This window comes from Dromiciops gliroides, chromosome 3 (assembly GCF_019393635.1).
Source record: "Dromiciops gliroides isolate mDroGli1 chromosome 3, mDroGli1.pri, whole genome shotgun sequence".
Taxonomy (NCBI): Eukaryota; Metazoa; Chordata; class Mammalia; order Microbiotheria; family Microbiotheriidae; genus Dromiciops; species Dromiciops gliroides.
The window spans coordinates 433,168,316-433,186,920 of NC_057863.1; the positions used below are offsets into that span (position 1 = coordinate 433,168,316).

The 18,605-nt window shown below is 40.0% G+C and overlaps 1 protein-coding gene across 4 annotated transcripts in view; it reads left to right on the top strand.

Annotated features, from left to right (window-relative positions):
* ZNF385B (zinc finger protein 385B) overlaps positions 1–18,099 on the top strand; it is a 525,190-nt gene extending 507,091 nt beyond the window's left edge. For 2 of the 4 annotated variants that reach the window (XM_043990458.1, XM_043990460.1), the window contains 4 exons: positions 13,708–13,959; positions 14,258–14,436; positions 14,998–15,099; positions 16,602–18,099. In XM_043990458.1, coding sequence (XP_043846393.1) covers positions 13,708–13,959; positions 14,258–14,436; positions 14,998–15,099; positions 16,602–16,820 — 752 coding nt within the window. In that variant the 3' untranslated portion in view covers positions 16,821–18,099. The remainder of the gene's footprint in view (positions 1–13,707; positions 13,960–14,257; positions 14,437–14,997; positions 15,100–16,601) is intronic. The other 2 variants (XM_043990457.1, XM_043990459.1) reach the window with 1 other exon arrangement.
* The last annotated feature ends 506 nt before the right edge of the window (positions 18,100–18,605 follow it).

An 18,605-nucleotide genomic window follows, 5' to 3' on the forward strand; every position in this document is an offset into this window, starting at 1 on the left:
TCGTTACTCTGGGGAGGTAAATGGATTGTTATAAGAGGGTTAATATATTCAGGGTCTGGAAAAATAAAACTTTCAGTGTCTCTTTTCCATTCCTCCCCTTTGCACTGTCATTCTTGTGTCTCCCTCTGAGGGATTCTATAATTACCCTGATTCTGATTCTGTCTTTCTGTACCTTACTTATAAAGTCTACGATTATTCTGATTCTGTTTGTAATAGGGCCTATAATTACCTTGGTTGTTTCCTTTCTGGTAAAAGTTTCCATAATTATTCCTATTTCCCCTGAAAAAAATCTTCAAGGCTCTCAGTCACTTCCTACTTAAGTTTTTGTTCTTTAGTTCTACATTCTCTCAACAAAGTGTCCTTGTTTTTCACAGTAATAGCACACCTTAGAGGTTTTGTGCTGATCTTTAGATGCCTGACCTGAAAGTGTTGGTGCCAGAATGCTCTGTTTAGCTCTATTTTCCTCATTCGTCTCAAAGATATATGTGGCTGCTTCTTTAATCTTGTCTACAGTCATATCTTTTCATTCTGGACACTGTGTTATAAAATATTTGTGGATTTCTGGCAAGGATTGGTGGACGAATGTAATGATATGAGTCCTTGGAATCTAGTGGGTCTAGCCTTGTAAATTGCCTAGCAGCTTTACAAAGTCTATCATGATATCTATTATGTTGTTCATTAGGCTCCTGAATGATTTTTAAGAATTTCTGCCAGTTTTCAGATTTTTTAGAACAAGATTCCATTCCCTTCAGTGTTTCCCTAGCATCTTTTAATTCTTGGAATTGCTATGCATCATTATAGTTCCAATTTTGTTCCTGGAGAGGCCATTCTGTTATAGCTTGGCCTGAGGCAACTAAGGAATTTCCTACTGTAACAATATCTAAAATCTTACTCAGGGATAATATAATTTCCATAAGATAAGTGACATCGGCCCAGGTGGGTTGATATGTATTAAATATAGACCTTAACTATGAAATACTGACTTCAGATTTTGATCAAATCTAGGGATAATTTTCTTCCATGCACTCAAATCTTTTGGGCTAAATGGAGTATATTTTCCAAGCTGCACTGCTGTTCCTCTGTGGGTATGTTCTATAGCATCCTGCAGGGAAAACAATTTCTGCTGATCTGATTCTAAGGATAGGTCTAGATATGTTTCTAAACTCAGGTCATCTCTAGTAGAGAGAGCTGTCTTAGCTTCTCTCTGAACACGTGACCTACTATGATCACACTCTTTTCTCTCTTTCCAGGTTTTTATGAGAAAATGCCACATTACAATAGTGATAATAGAGAGAATAAAATTTACAGTCACCAGAGCTATGATTATACTGCCATAGTAAGGTTCAAATTTAGTTATAGTGCTTCCAGTAATATTAAACATGTGCTCATTGAGGGGGAACAGGCTCTCCCACTCCATTATTACAAAGGTTTCATACTATATAGATGAGGAGAAAACCCGTAAGACTATGAATAAATACTGAGTAGGTCATCTGTTTGAACTGGAACATTATGTCGTCCCAAAATACTCCAATGAGAAAAGGCATTAGGTAAGAAAAATATTCAATCATGGTGCAGTTTAAAATGGACTGGCTTTTCTCTAACCAGCAAGATAAGTGCTAATACTTGAAGTAAGGCTTTCGGAGGCTTTTTAAAAGTAAGGGAGATTGGCTAAATAAGAGAGGCAGTGGTGGGGTTAAAGAGATCCATCAGGTTCATTAACTCCTAGCTGGCTCACCATCTGTTAGGGCCAAATTTAGTATGGGGAGAGTTAATTGGGTGGCTTGCTATAATATTGGGGTTCAGAAAATAATGAGAGACCTCTAGGTCCAGAGTTTCCTCTCTTCCAAACTGCCTTTTTTTAGTTATTTCACTAAGATTAATAAGAAAGGAAATTAACAGCCTCTTTTCCACAAAAAAAAAATCAGGTTTTATTAATGGGAACAAATTAAAACACAAGTGAAGTTAATAGGGCCAGGGACAATGAGAAAGGGCATAGAGAAAGGGAAAAATATGACCCACAAAAACTGACTCAAACCCTAAACTTGCTTCCAGCTCAGCTGGCTTAAAGAGCCAGCCTCGCTTCAAAGGCAAAAACTCACCACCACCTGGAATCTGTAGTTCCAAGGAGAATCAGCTGTGCAGTGTCTCCTGGTTTGGTCCAAAGGTCAACCAGCTCCTCTCTCTCCCTACCTTTTTTCCCCTCTTCCTCCCAGAGTTTTCTCTTCTCCTTCCTGCCTCTCCCACAGGAAGGGAGGGTCTTAGCCATGCTGAGTCTCTATTATAATTTGGTCAGGCCCATGTGGTCGTGGGGGAACTCCTAGGTGGGACTTAGGTACTTCATCGGATACTTTGACTCAATTAGTGTTCCTTGTGTTATTCAGTCCCACCTTATATACATGACAAATCTGATCAAAGTTCCTTTTGTTTGTTCTATAATCTCTTCAAGTACACACCCATCTTCTCTTAGGCTTTTCAATATTATATCTGTTAAGTCTAACCATAATGAAGCAAAGATTGGGTCTGTAGGGACCAACTTTTAATTGGGGAGTGTTAGCTAGGTGGCTCGCCGCAATATTGGGGCAAGGAAGGAGACCAACAGCCTCCCTCAAAACAGAGCAGGATTTATTTTAATAAGAAAAAACTTAAAAAAACACAAACAGAATCAGTAGGATCAAGGGAAAAGAAATAAAATGGGGAAAGGGAAATTATACAACCTGAACAACACCACCACCCAGGAATCAGCTGAGAACACACAGCAGCATCCTGTCGCCTTCCAACTTCAAGCTAGAATGGCCAAAAACCTCTCTTCTTCCCAGCAGACCCCAGGCTGACCACACACACACAGCCCCAAGCCAATTGGCTGGCCATTCTGACAGTCAAATGACTGCCCTCACGGGGCTTCCAATCATAATTTTGCCAGGCCCATGTAGGCATCGGCGAGGGGTGATGATGTGAGGTGCCAGCGCCATGGTGATGGCTACAACCAGTGAGTGGAGCACCATGAGGTTTGCGGAGCCCCAGACCAGTGTGCGAGACGAGATTTGTGTTTTTTTTTTAATTCTAACCAGAAGATGAGGTCATAAAAACCTCAAATAACAATTAATTCTTTACAGGTCATAGAAACCCAAATCACAATTAATTCCTTACAGTGCCCATGTGAATCATGAGAAATGGGCAATAGTCAACTGGTTTGATCAGTTGAGCAGGTTCTCTGACATTCATTGGGTATGCAATGTTTTCCTCTGGGAAAACAGCACATTTTTCTTTCCTTCCCATCAGATCAAGAAATGGCTACCTCATTATCCTTCCTCAGAGAGCCACCAGCCACCACTATTTATCTTGTCTTCTTCTGACTCTTTTTGAGTGACCTTATTCTTGGAAGTACCTGTGTGTCCATAGTATTATTTCCTACGGGACAAGCAACTGCTTCTTCCCTTTCTTCTCCTTTTTCTTCTTTGTTTTGACATTGAAGCATTTTTCTTTGCTTTTCTTTTTAAAAGAAATATGTCATTCTCCCTGATAACCTGGAGAATGAAGAATCTTTCCTCAAAACTCTCAACCTTCCTTTCCTGGAAGGACAAGTTTTCAGGTAGCTCCCCTGGAGAATTACTTTGGCAAACTCTTTGTGGGATCCTTCAATTCCACTATTCACTTGGCTTCTCAAGTTATCATTCTTCACACCTCTTTAGGTATTCCCAGTTTCCTTTGTCTTGCCTAGATTGTTTTGTTCTCAAAGTAGTACTAATGAAACCTCATTCATTCCTCTCCTGGCTGCCTCACTCCACTCCTGGACTTTACACATTGGAAGTACTCTCTTTCCCTGTGGCCTCTCCCTCTGATTGGCTGGTTCCTCCCAAAACATTCATTTTAAGGATCCTGGTCCAGGCCAACCATGTTCATTTGATCTTCCTTTTTTGTCATCTTCCTCCATCAGATATAAGGGAGGAAGACATTGAGGATTCAACTGTCATTCTTTCATCTTGCATTTGTATTCCTAGTGCTTAGCCCAGTGCCTGGCACATAGAAACCACTGACTAAATGCTTATTTGACTTGTTGAGATCACTTAATGGTTAGACCTTGTCTGACCTTGCTTTATCAACTACCGTCTCCTCCTCTTCATCTAGTCTTTTTCATCCTTCTACTTTGAGTAAAAGCTTGAGTTCTTATCTTTCTGATCTTCCCCCCCAGTCTTTCATCTTCTCATCAGATGCTCCTTCTGCTTGACTTCTATTCAAGAGAATTCTTGAAAAATCTACAAGTAAAACAGAAGTATGCCTTCAGTGCCTCAAATATCTGTAATTTTGTCACTGCATGTGCTCTCTACCCAACACTGATAACAATTTCACTATAACAGATACCTGATGTGCCCCTCCAAAAAATAACTGCTTGACAAACAGGCATACAGCCCACCCACAGGACTTCTAGTCAGAGTTTTCCCAGCTTAGTAGACCCATGTTGACCAGGATGACTTTCAAAAATAAAACCAAAGCTATCTCTGTGTCAAAGTGAGGAGAATTTCAATTAGAGGAGAACAAAGTGCAAAACATTTAAAATAAAAGTTTTCTGGGGCGGCTAGGTGGCACAGTGGATAGAGCACTGGCCCTGGAGTCAGGAGTACCTGAGTTCAAATCCAGCCTCAGACATTTGATACTTACTAGCTGTGTGACCCTGGGAAAGTCACTTAACCCCAATTGCCTCACAAAAAACCCCAAAACAAAAAATACAAGTTTTCTTCCCCAAAATCTCAATAAGTCCTGAAGAAATCTGGACCATAATTTGTGACAAATTCACAGATGATCCAAAAAATGATAAATGACCACTATGCTCTGCCATGGATAGTTCTGAAACTATCTGCCTTCCTTTTGATTATTAAGCATAAATATCTTAAATATAGAATAAACTACAAACTGGCCTAGAGAGGGTGCAAAGTGTCATTATGAGTTTGCTACTTTACCATTCACCCATCACCAATAAGATAAGCACTTTTCAAGAGATTTTCCATCAGCACGAGGAGTCATCCACATTCTTTCTTGTGACCACTCACTACAGCCAAGAGTGTAGGCAGCCTGTGACTAATGAACAGGTGCTTTAGTCTCTGTAAGCCTTGTGGGGCTTGAACCCATGACCTTGGAATCTTTAGCACCAGCTGATTTAACCAGCCCATAATAGAAGTGGATTTATTTTTATTATAGACATTAAGCTAATTTAGTGTAGTAGCTTTAGAAGAATAAAAAAAAATCACAAGCCCCCAAGAACAAAGGCACCTTCTCTTTAGAGTTATGTCCCCTTCAGAATTGATGGGAATTCTTTTTGAAAATGTCAGTCCTGGACTGAAAAGACACAGTTCATTTAATGTTGTCCAATTCAAGGGCAAATCTGGTGGGTAGAAGTGTGCACTGGAACCACAAACATTTGAGTCTTAAATTTAAAAGCACCCAAGAAGTCATTTGATGATTGAGCACTTTCCAGTGGAAACAGAGCAGAGGGTAGTTTGTGTTGCTCTGAAAGTATTATAATTGAAGGCCTAGATGAAGACGTGTCTGACCCAATTAATGGTATGAATGGTTCTCTAAAAATTGTCTTTGGAGTATGCAACAGGTTTCTTTGACTCTCTTCTCTAAGTAGAAAGATTTAAGGATGCTTTAAGAGTCATTTGGAGCCAAATAAAGTGAGGTTTTGAACAGTGTCATCCCCCTCTGATTTAGGAATGAAGAATGACCCTGTAGTAATGAGAACCATTTTCATAAGTGAGTGTGCACACTCACTCAGATACATGACCCAAGTCTGACTCTGAAGGAAGTTCCCAAAATGAAAGTGGAGTTCCCAAAATGTTTTAAGCAAGGTAACATGACTAAAATAGAAGGCTAAAACCTTTTAAGTTGAATATTTTTGAAGGGGAACAGCACTTATTTGGGTGTCTAAGTTCTGATGTGTTTATTTTTTAAAATTAGCCTTATTTCTTTATCTTGTAAATGAGGAAGAAGGTGAAATTAAGGGCAATTCTGATGTGGCTAAGCAAATTTTGACTAACAAAGCCTATAAGATAAAACATAAAATACAGGTGTTCTAACAATCAGGAAATAATTAACGCAGGCAGAAGGGCCTGCTAATTAAAAGTAGGTCAGAGAATACTTGGGGGGGGGGGAAATAGAATATGTATTAACCAGATGATCCTGATGACAAGCATCTTTATTAAAGGAAATTGAAGTAAACAGTATCTTAATTAAATTTTGAAATATAATAAAATAAAGAGTTGTTGCAAATGTCAGTGAGAAAAGGGAGGCAAGACAATGGATTTTGACATAGATTGTAAGCAGTTGAGATTAGAAATAACACAACAGAAAGAGCTGGGAAGAAGTATAAGTATTCAGAGTGATTCAATGGATAAGGTGATGTGTGAAAATTCTAGTCTCTAGTTTTATAGGTCAATTGTTGTCAAAAAGTAGCTCTTCCCAAATTAGGTGGGACTCATTGGCACATTTCCAAACTTAGAATTTACTTCAGCAATGATACTGTGATTATAAGACAACTAAAATAGAAAAAAAAATCATGTTTAACTGGAAAAAATGTTTTAAAATGGGCATGTAAACACCTCAAGGCAGAAACTATTTTGTTTTATCATTTTTATTTTTATTTCATTTTTACTTTCATTTATATTGATTTTCATTCACTTTCATTTCAGCCCAGTGCCTTGAATGTGATAGGCACTTAACAAGTCCTTAATTGAATTAAATTGCATTCTAGATTATGTAAACATCAAGTAAATACTTTTAATTACATAGCACATGACATGAAAATATGATAAAGTATGCGTCGAAGTGAGCCACAATATTAAATATGGCCAATGTATCTCTGTACATAATTCCAAAAATGAGGAGTGATCAATATTATCCAGCAATTTGACCTCTTTGTAAGATAAAAAAGAAACACTGAGAAAATTCATTAAAATTCTCCCAGAAAGAATAAGCCTGGAGAAAAATCTGTTGTTCAGTCTGAACTAAAATGTAGAATCATCCAAGCTAGGCACTCACCCATCTGAAGAGCAGGTACTCTACAGTTTAGCCAAAAGGTCCTTCTTGTTGTCTCCTCCCACATGACACTCCTTCCCTCCCTGGGCCTGTCTCCCAGGTCTGTGATACACTCCCTCTTTACTGCCATCTCATAGGATCTTTGGGTTCCTTCACAACCCAACTCAAGCAGCATCAAGACTTTCCTGATCCCTGTGGCTACAAGGACTTTCCTCAGTCATCTTTTATTTCTAGATTTACGTCACATATATCATGAAGATGATTATGTGTGACAGTAGCAATTGAGATGATACCAATAATGCAGTTTTAAGCTAATCCTAACCTAAGATTTTTGGAATACCCTGTATGTAGAGAGTACTATATAAATGTTAGCTACTGTTTTTTATTATTATTCGATGTTATCTCCCCAATAGAATGTAAACTCTTTGAGGCATTGTTAACCTGTAAATTGAGGAAACAATCGATATAGGAGAAAATAAAGTCTTTAATCAGGGCAGAGGAACTCTAGCTCGGAACTCACAAAGGAAGAAGCTAGGAATACCCAAAGATGGAAACCAAGGACAGGGTTTTTATGGGGCAACAGAACAAAAGGGAACCAAAAGACTGCTCCAGAGTCACATACAGAAACTACTTAACTACTTAATGTAGATGGACCTTTGGCAAAAGAAACTACAGAACTGCTCCTGAATTAAGTATAGACGGCTACATAGGGGGCAGCTAGGGGGCACAGTGGGTAAAGCACTGGCCCTGGATTCAGGAGAACCTGAGTTCAAATCCAGTTTCAGACACTTGACACTACCTTTGTGACCCTGGGCAAGTCACTTAATCCTCATTTCCCTGCAAAAAAAAAAAAGTATAAATGCTACTTAACTCTAAATAGAAGCTATCTCATGTAGGTGGACCCTTTTACATAATAACATAAAGTCCAAGGAGTAAGGTGGGGGAAGGTCCATAAGTCAGTCAAGAATCTGGAATTGACAAAGACTGATTAGCCCCAGGAAATTCACCTGCCTAGGTAGGGGATCAGTCAGTTCTCAGTAAATTTGTAGTTATCAGCATATACTCTTTCCTCTTGTCTTCATGTCCCCCAACATCTAGCACATATCAAAAGAGCTTAGTAAATAGTTGTTTATTGACTCTGAAGTTATACCAGTGGCCAAGCCAGGATTGGAACCCTGGTCCTCCCGACTCCAAATCCAGCATTCTTTCCACTATATCACAACTGCCACTTTTGTGTTTATAGGTAAGTTTCCTGTGCATCACCACTGGGCTTTTTAATTGGTTCTCATTTTCATTCTCATCAGAATCGTTTTGGCTTATGTCTTCAGAATTTCATCTTGAGAATTTGCCTTTTGAAATATTAGGCCATTAGGGGGCGGCTAGGTGGTGCAGTGAATAAAGTACCAGCCCTGGATTCAGGAGGACCTGAGTTCAAATCCGGTCTCAGACACTTGACACTTAGTAGCTGTGTGACCCTGGGCAAGTCACTTAACCCCCATTGCCGAGCCCCCCCCCCAAAAAAAAAAGAAATATTAGGCCATTAGATTCTATCCATACTTTCTCTGAACCATTTCAGATTCCCCTTTCTCCTTTCTCTAAAACAAAGTTTCTTAACTATGGGTCTCCACCCCATATGGGGTTGCATATTTGAATATGGGGGTCACAAAAAATTTGGCCACAATAAAAGGTTATATATATCTTTTTTATGTACCTCTGTAACTGGGGTCGCATAAAAATTTCCCAGGCAAAAAGAGGTCTGGAGTGGAAAAAGTTTAAGAAGCCCTGTTCTAAAACACACTCGGTGATACAGTGGTCACTTATGTCCCTGTCCCACCCCACCCCCATGGCCCATCCAAGGTTCATGTCATTTCTGCTTAACAGCAATTTCCTCCTTATAGATCAGAAATGGGTTGTGACTTGCAGTTCCTCTTAGTGCTTCTTCAGCCCTTTGAACTCTGAAATTTTCACTGAGGCAAATCATAAATTTCTTTAGCTTTCTGCTTTGGGGAGAAGAAAGAGGCCAAACAGATGTTAAGATAGTTATAATCTCTCAATTACAATATCATCATTTTGTTTTGTACTTGCACTATGTTTCATAAACTCATCTAGTTGTTCCTTCTATCCAGGTGGGTGGTCTGTAGTACACAACTGAGTGGTGGGGGTGGAAGTAGCAGGAGAAATCACTTCAGTTTCTACCTCTTTTGATTTTGACTCAAATGTTCTCCAACAGGGTTTTTCCTTCCTCATTCTGGATTTCCTTGAATTATTGTTTTTGGGGGGCAGCTAGGTGGTGCAGTGGATAGAGCACTGGCCCTGGATTCAGGAGGACCTGAGTTCACATCTGACCTCAGACACTTTACACACTTACTAGCTGTGTGACCCTGGGCAAGTCACTAAACCCCAATTGCCTCACAAAAAAAATAAAAAAAGAATTATTGGTTTTGGGGGTGTTTTGCCACCATTTCTAGAGAGACTTTTTTTTTTTTTGGCAGGGCAATGGGGGTTAAGTGACTTCCCCAGGGTCACACAGCTGGTAAGTGTCAAGTGTCTGAGGCCGGATTTGAACTCAGGCAATGGGCCAGTGCTTTATCCACTGCGCCACCTAGCTGCCCCCTAGAGAGACTTTTAAAATTAAATTTCTGTTTTATTGTTAACTTTTTTTTTTTTTTAGTGAGGCAATTGGGGTTAAGTGACTTGCCCAGGGTCACACAGCTAGTAAGTGTTAAGTGTCTGAAGCCGGATTCGAACTCAGGTACTTCTGACTCCAGGGCCGGTGCTCTATTCACTGCGACACCTAGCTGCCCCTGTTAACATTTTTAGTATAAAATCATAATCTACCTTCCTATTGTCTATTATGCTCCTTTTAATTGAGGAAGAGTAGACATATCTGGAGCCAAATCATAGTCATGAGTCCTACCCTATTTCACTTGTGGTAATATAAGCTCAAAAGCTTCTCTTTGCATTAGGATTTCTAGTTCACCTTGTTTGCTAACCATACTTTGTCCATTTGCACATAGTCTACCAAGGGTGTGGGCCTTATTGTTCTCTCTCTCTCTTTGTGATTATTGATTCCTATGACTTACTGGTCCAGTTATTCTTCCTCCTGGTTTGTAGCTGCTACTTTTGTCATATCTAAATTCTTATTTCCTCTTGGTCATCTAAATTTAGAGGAAACACACAGTGGACAGAGAGGTGTCTAGCCTCTCTTAGAGCCAGGAAGAACTGTATTTGACACATGCTGACCATGTGGCCTTTGACAGGTCATTGAACTCCTCAGTGCTCTAAACAATAGAAAACTCTGTGAGAAGACTGTGAGTTGCAGAGAGTCTGCTGACCTGAACTGGCAGTAAAAGCCATTCAACTGATTCTCCTAAAGCGCACATCTGCCCCTGTTGCCTCTGGGAGCAAAAACAAAATCTGGCATCTCTTTAGCATCCCAGATTCTTCATACCCTAAGCTCTTCCCACCTTTCCAGTCTCCTTACAACCCAGTAAGGTGTGCCTAGCACATCCTCTTCAGTCCTGTGACATGGGGCCTCTGACTTTTCCATGAATAAGTCACAGCACTTCTCTTGGCTCTGGGCATTTTCTCTAGCTATTCCCAATACCTGGAATGCTCTCTTTCCTCTATTCCCACTATGGCCTCCTTGACTTCCTTTAAGTCCCAACTAAAATCCCAGCTTTTATTGGAAGCTTTCCCCAGGCCCTCTCAATTCTATTGCCTTTCATCTTGTAATCATTTCCTATTTACCCTGTATATAATTTGCTTTATATATATTTGTTTGCATGCTGTCTCCCCCATTAGATCGTAAACTCCTTGAGGGCACTGACTGGTTTTTTGCCTATTTTTGTATCCTCAAAATTTAGCACCGTTCTTGGCACACTGTAGGCACTTGATACTGATTGATATGATAGAATCTACTTATCTAATGAGATGTCCATACCTCATTTCACTTTCCCACTGCTATCCAAAACCTTCCCTCTATTTTCCTGTGAGCCCTGAAGGCTTTCAAGTATAAGAGTGATAGGATCACAGCATTGCATGAGAAAGATTACCCAACAAGTATCTCATTGATGGATTGGAGAGAGGATAGAATGAAATGAGGAAGACCACATGAAAGATTAATACAACCTAGAGGTAATGAAGACCTGAAGTAGGATGGTTGCAGGTTTGGCATAGAAAGGAAGGAATGGAAGTGAGAGATATTGTGGAGGTAGAATCGACAGAAGGTGACAACATAAGGAGAAAGAAGAATCAGATATGATACCGAGCTTTCAGACCTGTTTGACGTAGGAAACTGTAGGGTGGTCAATAGAAATAGAGATGTTAAAAGGAGGTGGAGGTTTGGGGCAGAAGGTGATGAATTTAGTTTTGAGGATATTTACCTTGAGCATTCAGCAAGACCTCCAGGTGGAAATATCCAATAGTTAGAGCTATGGGCCTAGAGCTCCAGAAAGAGAATGGAAATGGAAATAGACATTTATGAGCCATCTACATAATGTTGCTCATTGAAATCTTAGGAATAGATGGAATGGCTAAGGTAGACAGTGTAAAGAGAGAAAAAAGCAAAGCCATGACCTTGGGGGACATCCATGTTTTAAGAGTGGAAGAAAGATGAGCCTGCAAAAAAGAAAAAGTGCAATCAAAAAAAGAGTAGGAGAACATGGAGTCATGAAATCAAGAAGAGAAAGACTATCAAGAGAAGATGTAAAAATGATAAAAGTATAAAGTGTGGTTGTGACCTGTTCAAGTCACATGACTCACTACAGGTATCCTTGCACTAGATGGGAACACAAATGAATATTTGTTGAACGGCAGGGGGGAAACAATCTATAACAAATTCCCTTTTCCCATTAACTACATGTTGAAAGGAGAGCCATGGTGGTCAAGCACAGTCCACAAGCAGCATTAAGCGAATAAGAAGGTAAAACAAGAGAAACTAGGCAGTAGCAAGTCCAAGCCCATCTGTTGGGGGTGGGTGGAGAAAGGGACAGGAATCAGGACAGGAAAAAAAAAATCAGTAGGCAGCAACATTAAAATTTAAGACTGGAGAGTCCCTAAATTCCATAACTACAAATGTGAAAGTACTCTATCACTGAATACATGATTCCATAAAGTTGACATTCTTATATAGGAAACGTGTAGAAAAGAGAGAATCAGACCTCAAGAAGTTTGTAGTCCAATTGATCTACGTTATCTTAACCTGCAGGTTAGGATGGACCAACAGAGATACAGATACTATTGTTTACAAAAGGTATGCTATCTTTATACACCTGGGTCCTGTGACCTTTTCCTGGGTGCTGCATGGCATCGGGAAAGAATGAATGCACCTGTGTGAAGGGAATTGCTTGTTCCCCCTCACTGATTGATAATTAGGTTGAGGGAGCCAGCTTTAGGGAAAACCCTGAGGTTTGTATCTATTCAGTATTCCTTTAGATTTTAGTTGAAATCTCCTCTCCCACTGCCTCAACTCTAGGTTTGCCACGTTGTTGAGCCTTCACAAATATACACCCTGCTGAAAGTCACCTTGGTTACCCTAGCTACTCCATCGCTTTTTATCTACCAGGCCAACAGTGCTCAGATCAAATTTAGCTATTGCTACTAAAATATGCAATTTGAACTTTAATGCCCCCTCTTTTGCTTAATGAACTGTTATCAGCATCTCCATCGATGTTTTCCAGAAGCACCAGCTCGGTTGGATATGGGCACATGCCTGGATTTTGCTGCTGGGTGGCAGAGGCTCCAGTTTGTGTCCTGAAGGAGCCAATGAATAGAGCCCACCTTTAATCACAATTGAGCCTGGTTGGAGGCAGATTCTGTAAAAGTCACTCTGACCTCTCATGCAGCTATCACATGTAGGTGGAGGATTATGAGCTTCTAAGACTTGCACAATCAAAATGCCAAGATGTTTGTAAATGGTTTGGTTAATCCTCATCGTTTTACTTATGGTCATTGTCATTACTTGATACTTAAATTTAGATCAGCAGTAATTGATAAATAGGATGGAGTCCTTGCTTTTTGCATTTTGGGATAAATTCTGTTGTCATTCAAATAAGCAATGAAAATTTAACTAATCGTGGCCAAAGTTAATGATGCTTGTCCCTTCCTCCCAACCCCAACTCCAGGAAAATTGGAATTTTAACATGGTGTTGAAATGGAGGTTTTAGCTTTATATTCATGTGTTAATTAAAACTTAAGTGGTCAAATGAAGTTAACATTGCCTAATGACTGATTTCATGTTACTGTCATCTCATATAATGGGACAGATACTGAAGCCCTGGGAAGAGAATTGGGTTGGGTTGATAATGGTTTTCATTTCTACTTAGGAACACACTGGAGTAGAGCTTGTAGCTCTGTAGTATCATCCAGAAAGTTGTTATCACAGCCAAATGCAAGTGGAAGGACAAGGTCATTAACCACCCCCAATCCCCCCCACCCCCACCAAAAAGAACCTTGATCTTAATCTGTATTAATTTAGAACTTGATGACAGGGAGCTCGCATTTTAAATTATAAGATAGTTTGTTTTCAGTCCCATTAAAGTTACATGAACCAAAATTCAGTGGTTAAGTACAAACAGAATTTTTTTTTTAATTCCATTTTAAATTCCTTGGATGTGATTCAAATACATTTGCATTTTCTTCTGTGACTGTAATGACACAAATCTGCATTTCTTTTAGTAGAAGATAAAGGGAAGTCGAAAGCCAATAGTTCTGTTCCACCTTCGAGCACTGATGGAGGTTTGTTTCTACCCAAAACTGGAGCGACTACCCCTTTGCCCCCAGGAGCAGTGACCTCGCCCTCCAAGAGCACAAACGGGGCTCCCAGTGCCGGTTCTGAATCAGAAGAGGAAAAAGCCAAAAAATTACTTTACTGTTCTCTATGCAAAGTGGCTGTGAACTCTCTGTCACAGCTAGAGGCCCATAACACAGGTTAGCATCTGTCTCTTGAATTCAAATTATGCTTATGACAACTGCAAACATTTTTTCCGCTAAAGCTCCTGATTGTCTGTCATTGCTTAGACGTTACAAACATTTCAGCTTTCTGGTGTAACGGAATCAGCCCTTTTAGGAAAAATGTGACAACAAAGCAGAGGCAGCCCATTGATCAAGCTGCTTTAGTTAATGTCGTTTCAGCTGGGGAATTTTCTAACCTGAAAAAAAACATTTAAGGTCAACTCCACTGTGCTTATCAAAAATGGTAACATGCCTACATTTCGTGGCCCTTTAGGATCCAAACACAAGACCATGGTGGAAGCTCGAAATGGGGCTGGCCCAATTAAGTCCTACCCAAGACCTGGATCCAGGTTAAAGATTCAAAATGGCAACAAGGGTTCAGGATTGCAGAACAAAACATTTCATTGTGAAATCTGTGATGTTCACGTCAACTCGGAAATTCAACTTAAGCAGGTAAAGGGACTGTGTGACTGAGTGACTGTGTTGGCTTGGGCTAGTCACTCCTTTCTCTGGGACTCAGTTTCCCCATATGTAAAATGAGCAGTTTGGACTCAATCATTTCCTCCAAGGTCCATTCAGGCTCTCAGTCCTGACTTTCTGTTTGGCTTAACCAGCACTGTATTTGGTCCCTACTCACCTCTATATTTTCTTTGTTGTTTTTTTTTCTCTTTGGGGGGGGCAGTGGGGGTTAAGTGACTTGCCCAGGGTCACACAGCTAGTAAGTGTCAAGTGTCTGAGGTCAAGTTTGAACTCAGGTCCTCTTGAACCCAGGGCCGGTGCTTTATCCACTGCCACCTACCTGCCCCCTCTGCATTTTCTAAGGCCTGTCCTGAGGCTTGGTCCGCTGTACAACATGTCTCCAACTGATAATTGTGGCGTGAGAGGTGATTCTGGATTTTCAAATTTTTTTTTTTTGTGGTGATTTCACCACCCCAGGAGAACTGAGTGTGAGTGCTCAGCTCTCCCCAAGGAGGAAATGGAACAGCTAATGCATCTACCTGACTTTCCTTTCAGCACATTTCTAGCAGAAGGCACAAGGACAGAGTAGCAGGGAAGCCCATGAAACCGAAATATAGCCCTTACAACAAACTCCAGCGAAGCCCCAGTATTTTAGCCGTGAGTACTACTAGCTGCATATCTTCACTGTGCTCTGCAGTCTTGTTTGGGGGAGTTGGCAGTGGGGAGAGGGAGATGGGGGTGGCATCATAGGGGTCATACTTGAAAAACACAGAGCTAGAAAAGCTGACTCGCAAGGGCCTAATTGCTCAGTTCCTGATCCTCTGGAGAGAAGCTTTTACCTGGGTGAGGCAAACTAAATCCTGTGGTGCAGAGAAAACTTTCCAAGGACTCTTGTCCCTGCCCTTCACCCCAACCTCCTCCTGCACCTGGAGCAATACCACTCATTAGCATATAAAGAGGAAAAGTAATGTCAACAGAGCTAGGGCAAGTGATGCCTTGGGAACCCTAGAACCTGCTAAACCTAATGGCATCACTGTGAACACAAACAGAAATCTACCCTTTTAAAAAAATGATCACCCCTCACCTCCTTTTCTGGCTTTTCACCTTATTTTGTGTGTGATGAGGTGGGTGTTTCAGTGTCTCTCACTGCTAGTGTCTAACATACCTATGGGATATTCAACTTCTCTAATCTCCTCTCAAGATGTTAGCTTCTCAGTTTCTTTGCAAAAGTGCCCATGATCTCCAGAAATTAGGCGCCATCTACACAGGTAGATGGATTTCTCAGCTCCCGAAGGGCTCCCTACATGTGATTTGTCTATTTGGTGGCAATAGGTCTGTTGTCCACAATTCTGCCCGCTTTATGATGAAATTTGCATATGTGACACTGCATTGAGCAAAGCTGATGTGTGAAGATACAAATTTTACAAAATAGCTGCATTCATTAGGAGTTGAGTGACTCTTATAGATCTCTAAGTTCCCTTTCAACTCATTCAATTAATAAATGACTAAAATAGTTATAACTTAAATTCTGTTTGTACCTAATTTTAAGGAGTATGCATTTTTTTTCTAAATTGAAATACCTTTAAACTGACTTACCTACTATACATCTCTTTTGCTCCCCGATGGTATGGGTCACATTTTTAATGCCAATAAAATTCCCATGTGTTGAAACTTTTTACTCAGGCAGTTGAGTAGAACGTCACTCAGATACTGCACAAAGTTTCAGTGAGTTACATTGTGGGTTAAGAAGACACCTGGGAGCTTGAAATGAGCTCTGAAGTCTAAGCAGAGAATCTTCTGTGTAGAAAGATAGTGTTTTATTTTTCTTGCTAAGAAGCACCATAAAATAGTTTCCGTAACTATTAAGAGGAGACTTTCCCCATGTTCTAGTGCCTAGAGGCAAAGACCAGTGAAAAAGGGGTGAAGTGGAAACAAATTCAAGCTAAGCTGTGCCTAGAGCCAGACTCCCAAGCATGAAACACCATCATTTCTTGAGTTCCGAGTCTGGAGTTAAGATTTTAACAGCTCGAAGAAGTTTCCTGCTATTAGTGCATTACTTGGGAAAATATATTTCTGTCAAGATTGCTGTTGTTTTAAAGCAATATTCTCTTCCTCCTTAACACTGCCCCCCTACTTCCTTTTTCCCCCTCCTTCCTTAGGCAAAACTTGCATTCCAGAAAGATATGATTAAGCCTCTGGCCCCGGCTTTCCTCTCCTCTCCTCTGGCCGCTGCAGCAGCTGTCTCATCTGCCCTGTCTCTGCCTCCCCGGCCATCCACGTCACTATTCCAGGCTCCAGCCATACCACCAGCTCTCCTGAGGGCAGGTCACGGGCCCATCCGAGCCACTCCTACATCGATTCTTTTTGCTCCATATTAACGCTTAAAAATGATATGGTTGTTGTGGCCGGAAGGAAAGTTAAGAAAAGAAGCAAAAAAGGGGAAAAAAAGGATTGGATAATTGAACCATTTTATTTTGAAAGGCTTCCCTCAGAATGCAGTAGGACCCGCTCCACCCTTCATTCTCCCCGACCCCACCCCCCCACAAGATGCACTCAAATATGTTTATGGACAGCTACCGTCATTTAGGAGTCTTTACCTCTTAAGGTTTGGTCCAGATCTCCTCCTCCCCTCCAACCCTTTTAAAATCCTATGTCTGAGACATTTGGTTTCCTGAAAATGAATTGGTCAGAAAAGTTACATCATCCAAATTCTCTGATTATATTTCCATGGGTGTGAGCTTACTGGAAAACAATATGGATTATTTTCCTGACAGACTTGAAAACTAGGGTCTTCCTCTTGCTTCTGTAAATAAATCTTTGGAATCCAACTGGGCATATTCGTGTGGGAAAAAAAAATAGATTAACAAAAGTGCTTAATTGTGAATAACATCTTATTAATGGATTACCAATGTTTTCTTTCCCGTGTACTGTTGTTGACAGGAATTGTGTACTGTTTTAGACCCAAGTCCTGTTGTACCTTGTGTAGTACTAGAACTGTATCTCCTGTCTGAATTAAACATTTTAGTTGCTGTGTAAACGTTAGGAAGCAACGCAGCTTTGAGGTATTTTTTTTATTTTTTTAAAAGAAAAACAAGATAATGAAGTATTTCTTTTATTTCATGTTTTATTTAGAAATATTTTTAAGAAATAGAAAGCCATATAATATAGTTATGATTACTACCTGTTTGCTAATTGTTTAACTTATTTTGTCGCTTCCTCACTAGTTTAAGTTGTTAAGCAATGTACAAACAACAAAAACCGAGCTTCCTAAATGCACATTATCTCAGCTCATGTGTGTTCTGCAAGAAGACAATGAATCCATGTATTTATACGTAAATAATTTCTCCTCCATTTCTAACCTGTTTTCATTTGTAATGATGCTACATAATTTTGTGGCTCCCTAATGCAATAATGTACAGAATAAAAAATATTTATAACTAAACAACTAGTCTTTTCTGTTGATTGAATATATTGCAGGTTCTGCCTCCCTGTCCCCCCCCCCCCTTTTTTAAGTTGATATCAGTATAAGTGAACTACTTGTGATATCAGGGATGACAGGTATAATAAAAGCAACAAAATAGAATTAACTCTTTTAGAACATCTGTATCTGCAATCTGTAAATGGTAAAATGTCTGTGTATTTTTTTAAATGTACCTTTGCAATAAAAAGAGTATGGAAAAAATAAAGATCAGTGTTGTTTGGCATTTATTCCCCTTGTCCCCAAGATGCTTCTGATTTGAAATCACCTGACAAAAAGCCTTTAGCACCTACAAAGATTGTCTCTTATCATCGAACATTTATTTTGCCTTTTTTTTTTTTGCCATATATTAATGTGAACTTCATGGCTTCTCTATGAGATAAGTCTTTATTGCTAGACACTGAGTCCCAAGAAAGTCAAGGGGGTGAAGGAGGTTGGAAAAGAGAGAACCATTTTTTCTCCCCATCGTAGATCTCAACCACAATCAGTTTGAAAAGAGAAATAAAAAGGGAATAAAATGACTTAGGAGCAGCTAGGTGGCAGAATAGATAGAGTGTAGTGTCTGGAGTGGAAGACTCATCTTCATGAGTTCAGATTTGGCCTTAAGACACTTAATAGCTGTGTGACTTTGGGAAAGTTGCTTAATCCTGTTTGCCTCAGTTTCCCCATCTGTAAAATGAGCTGG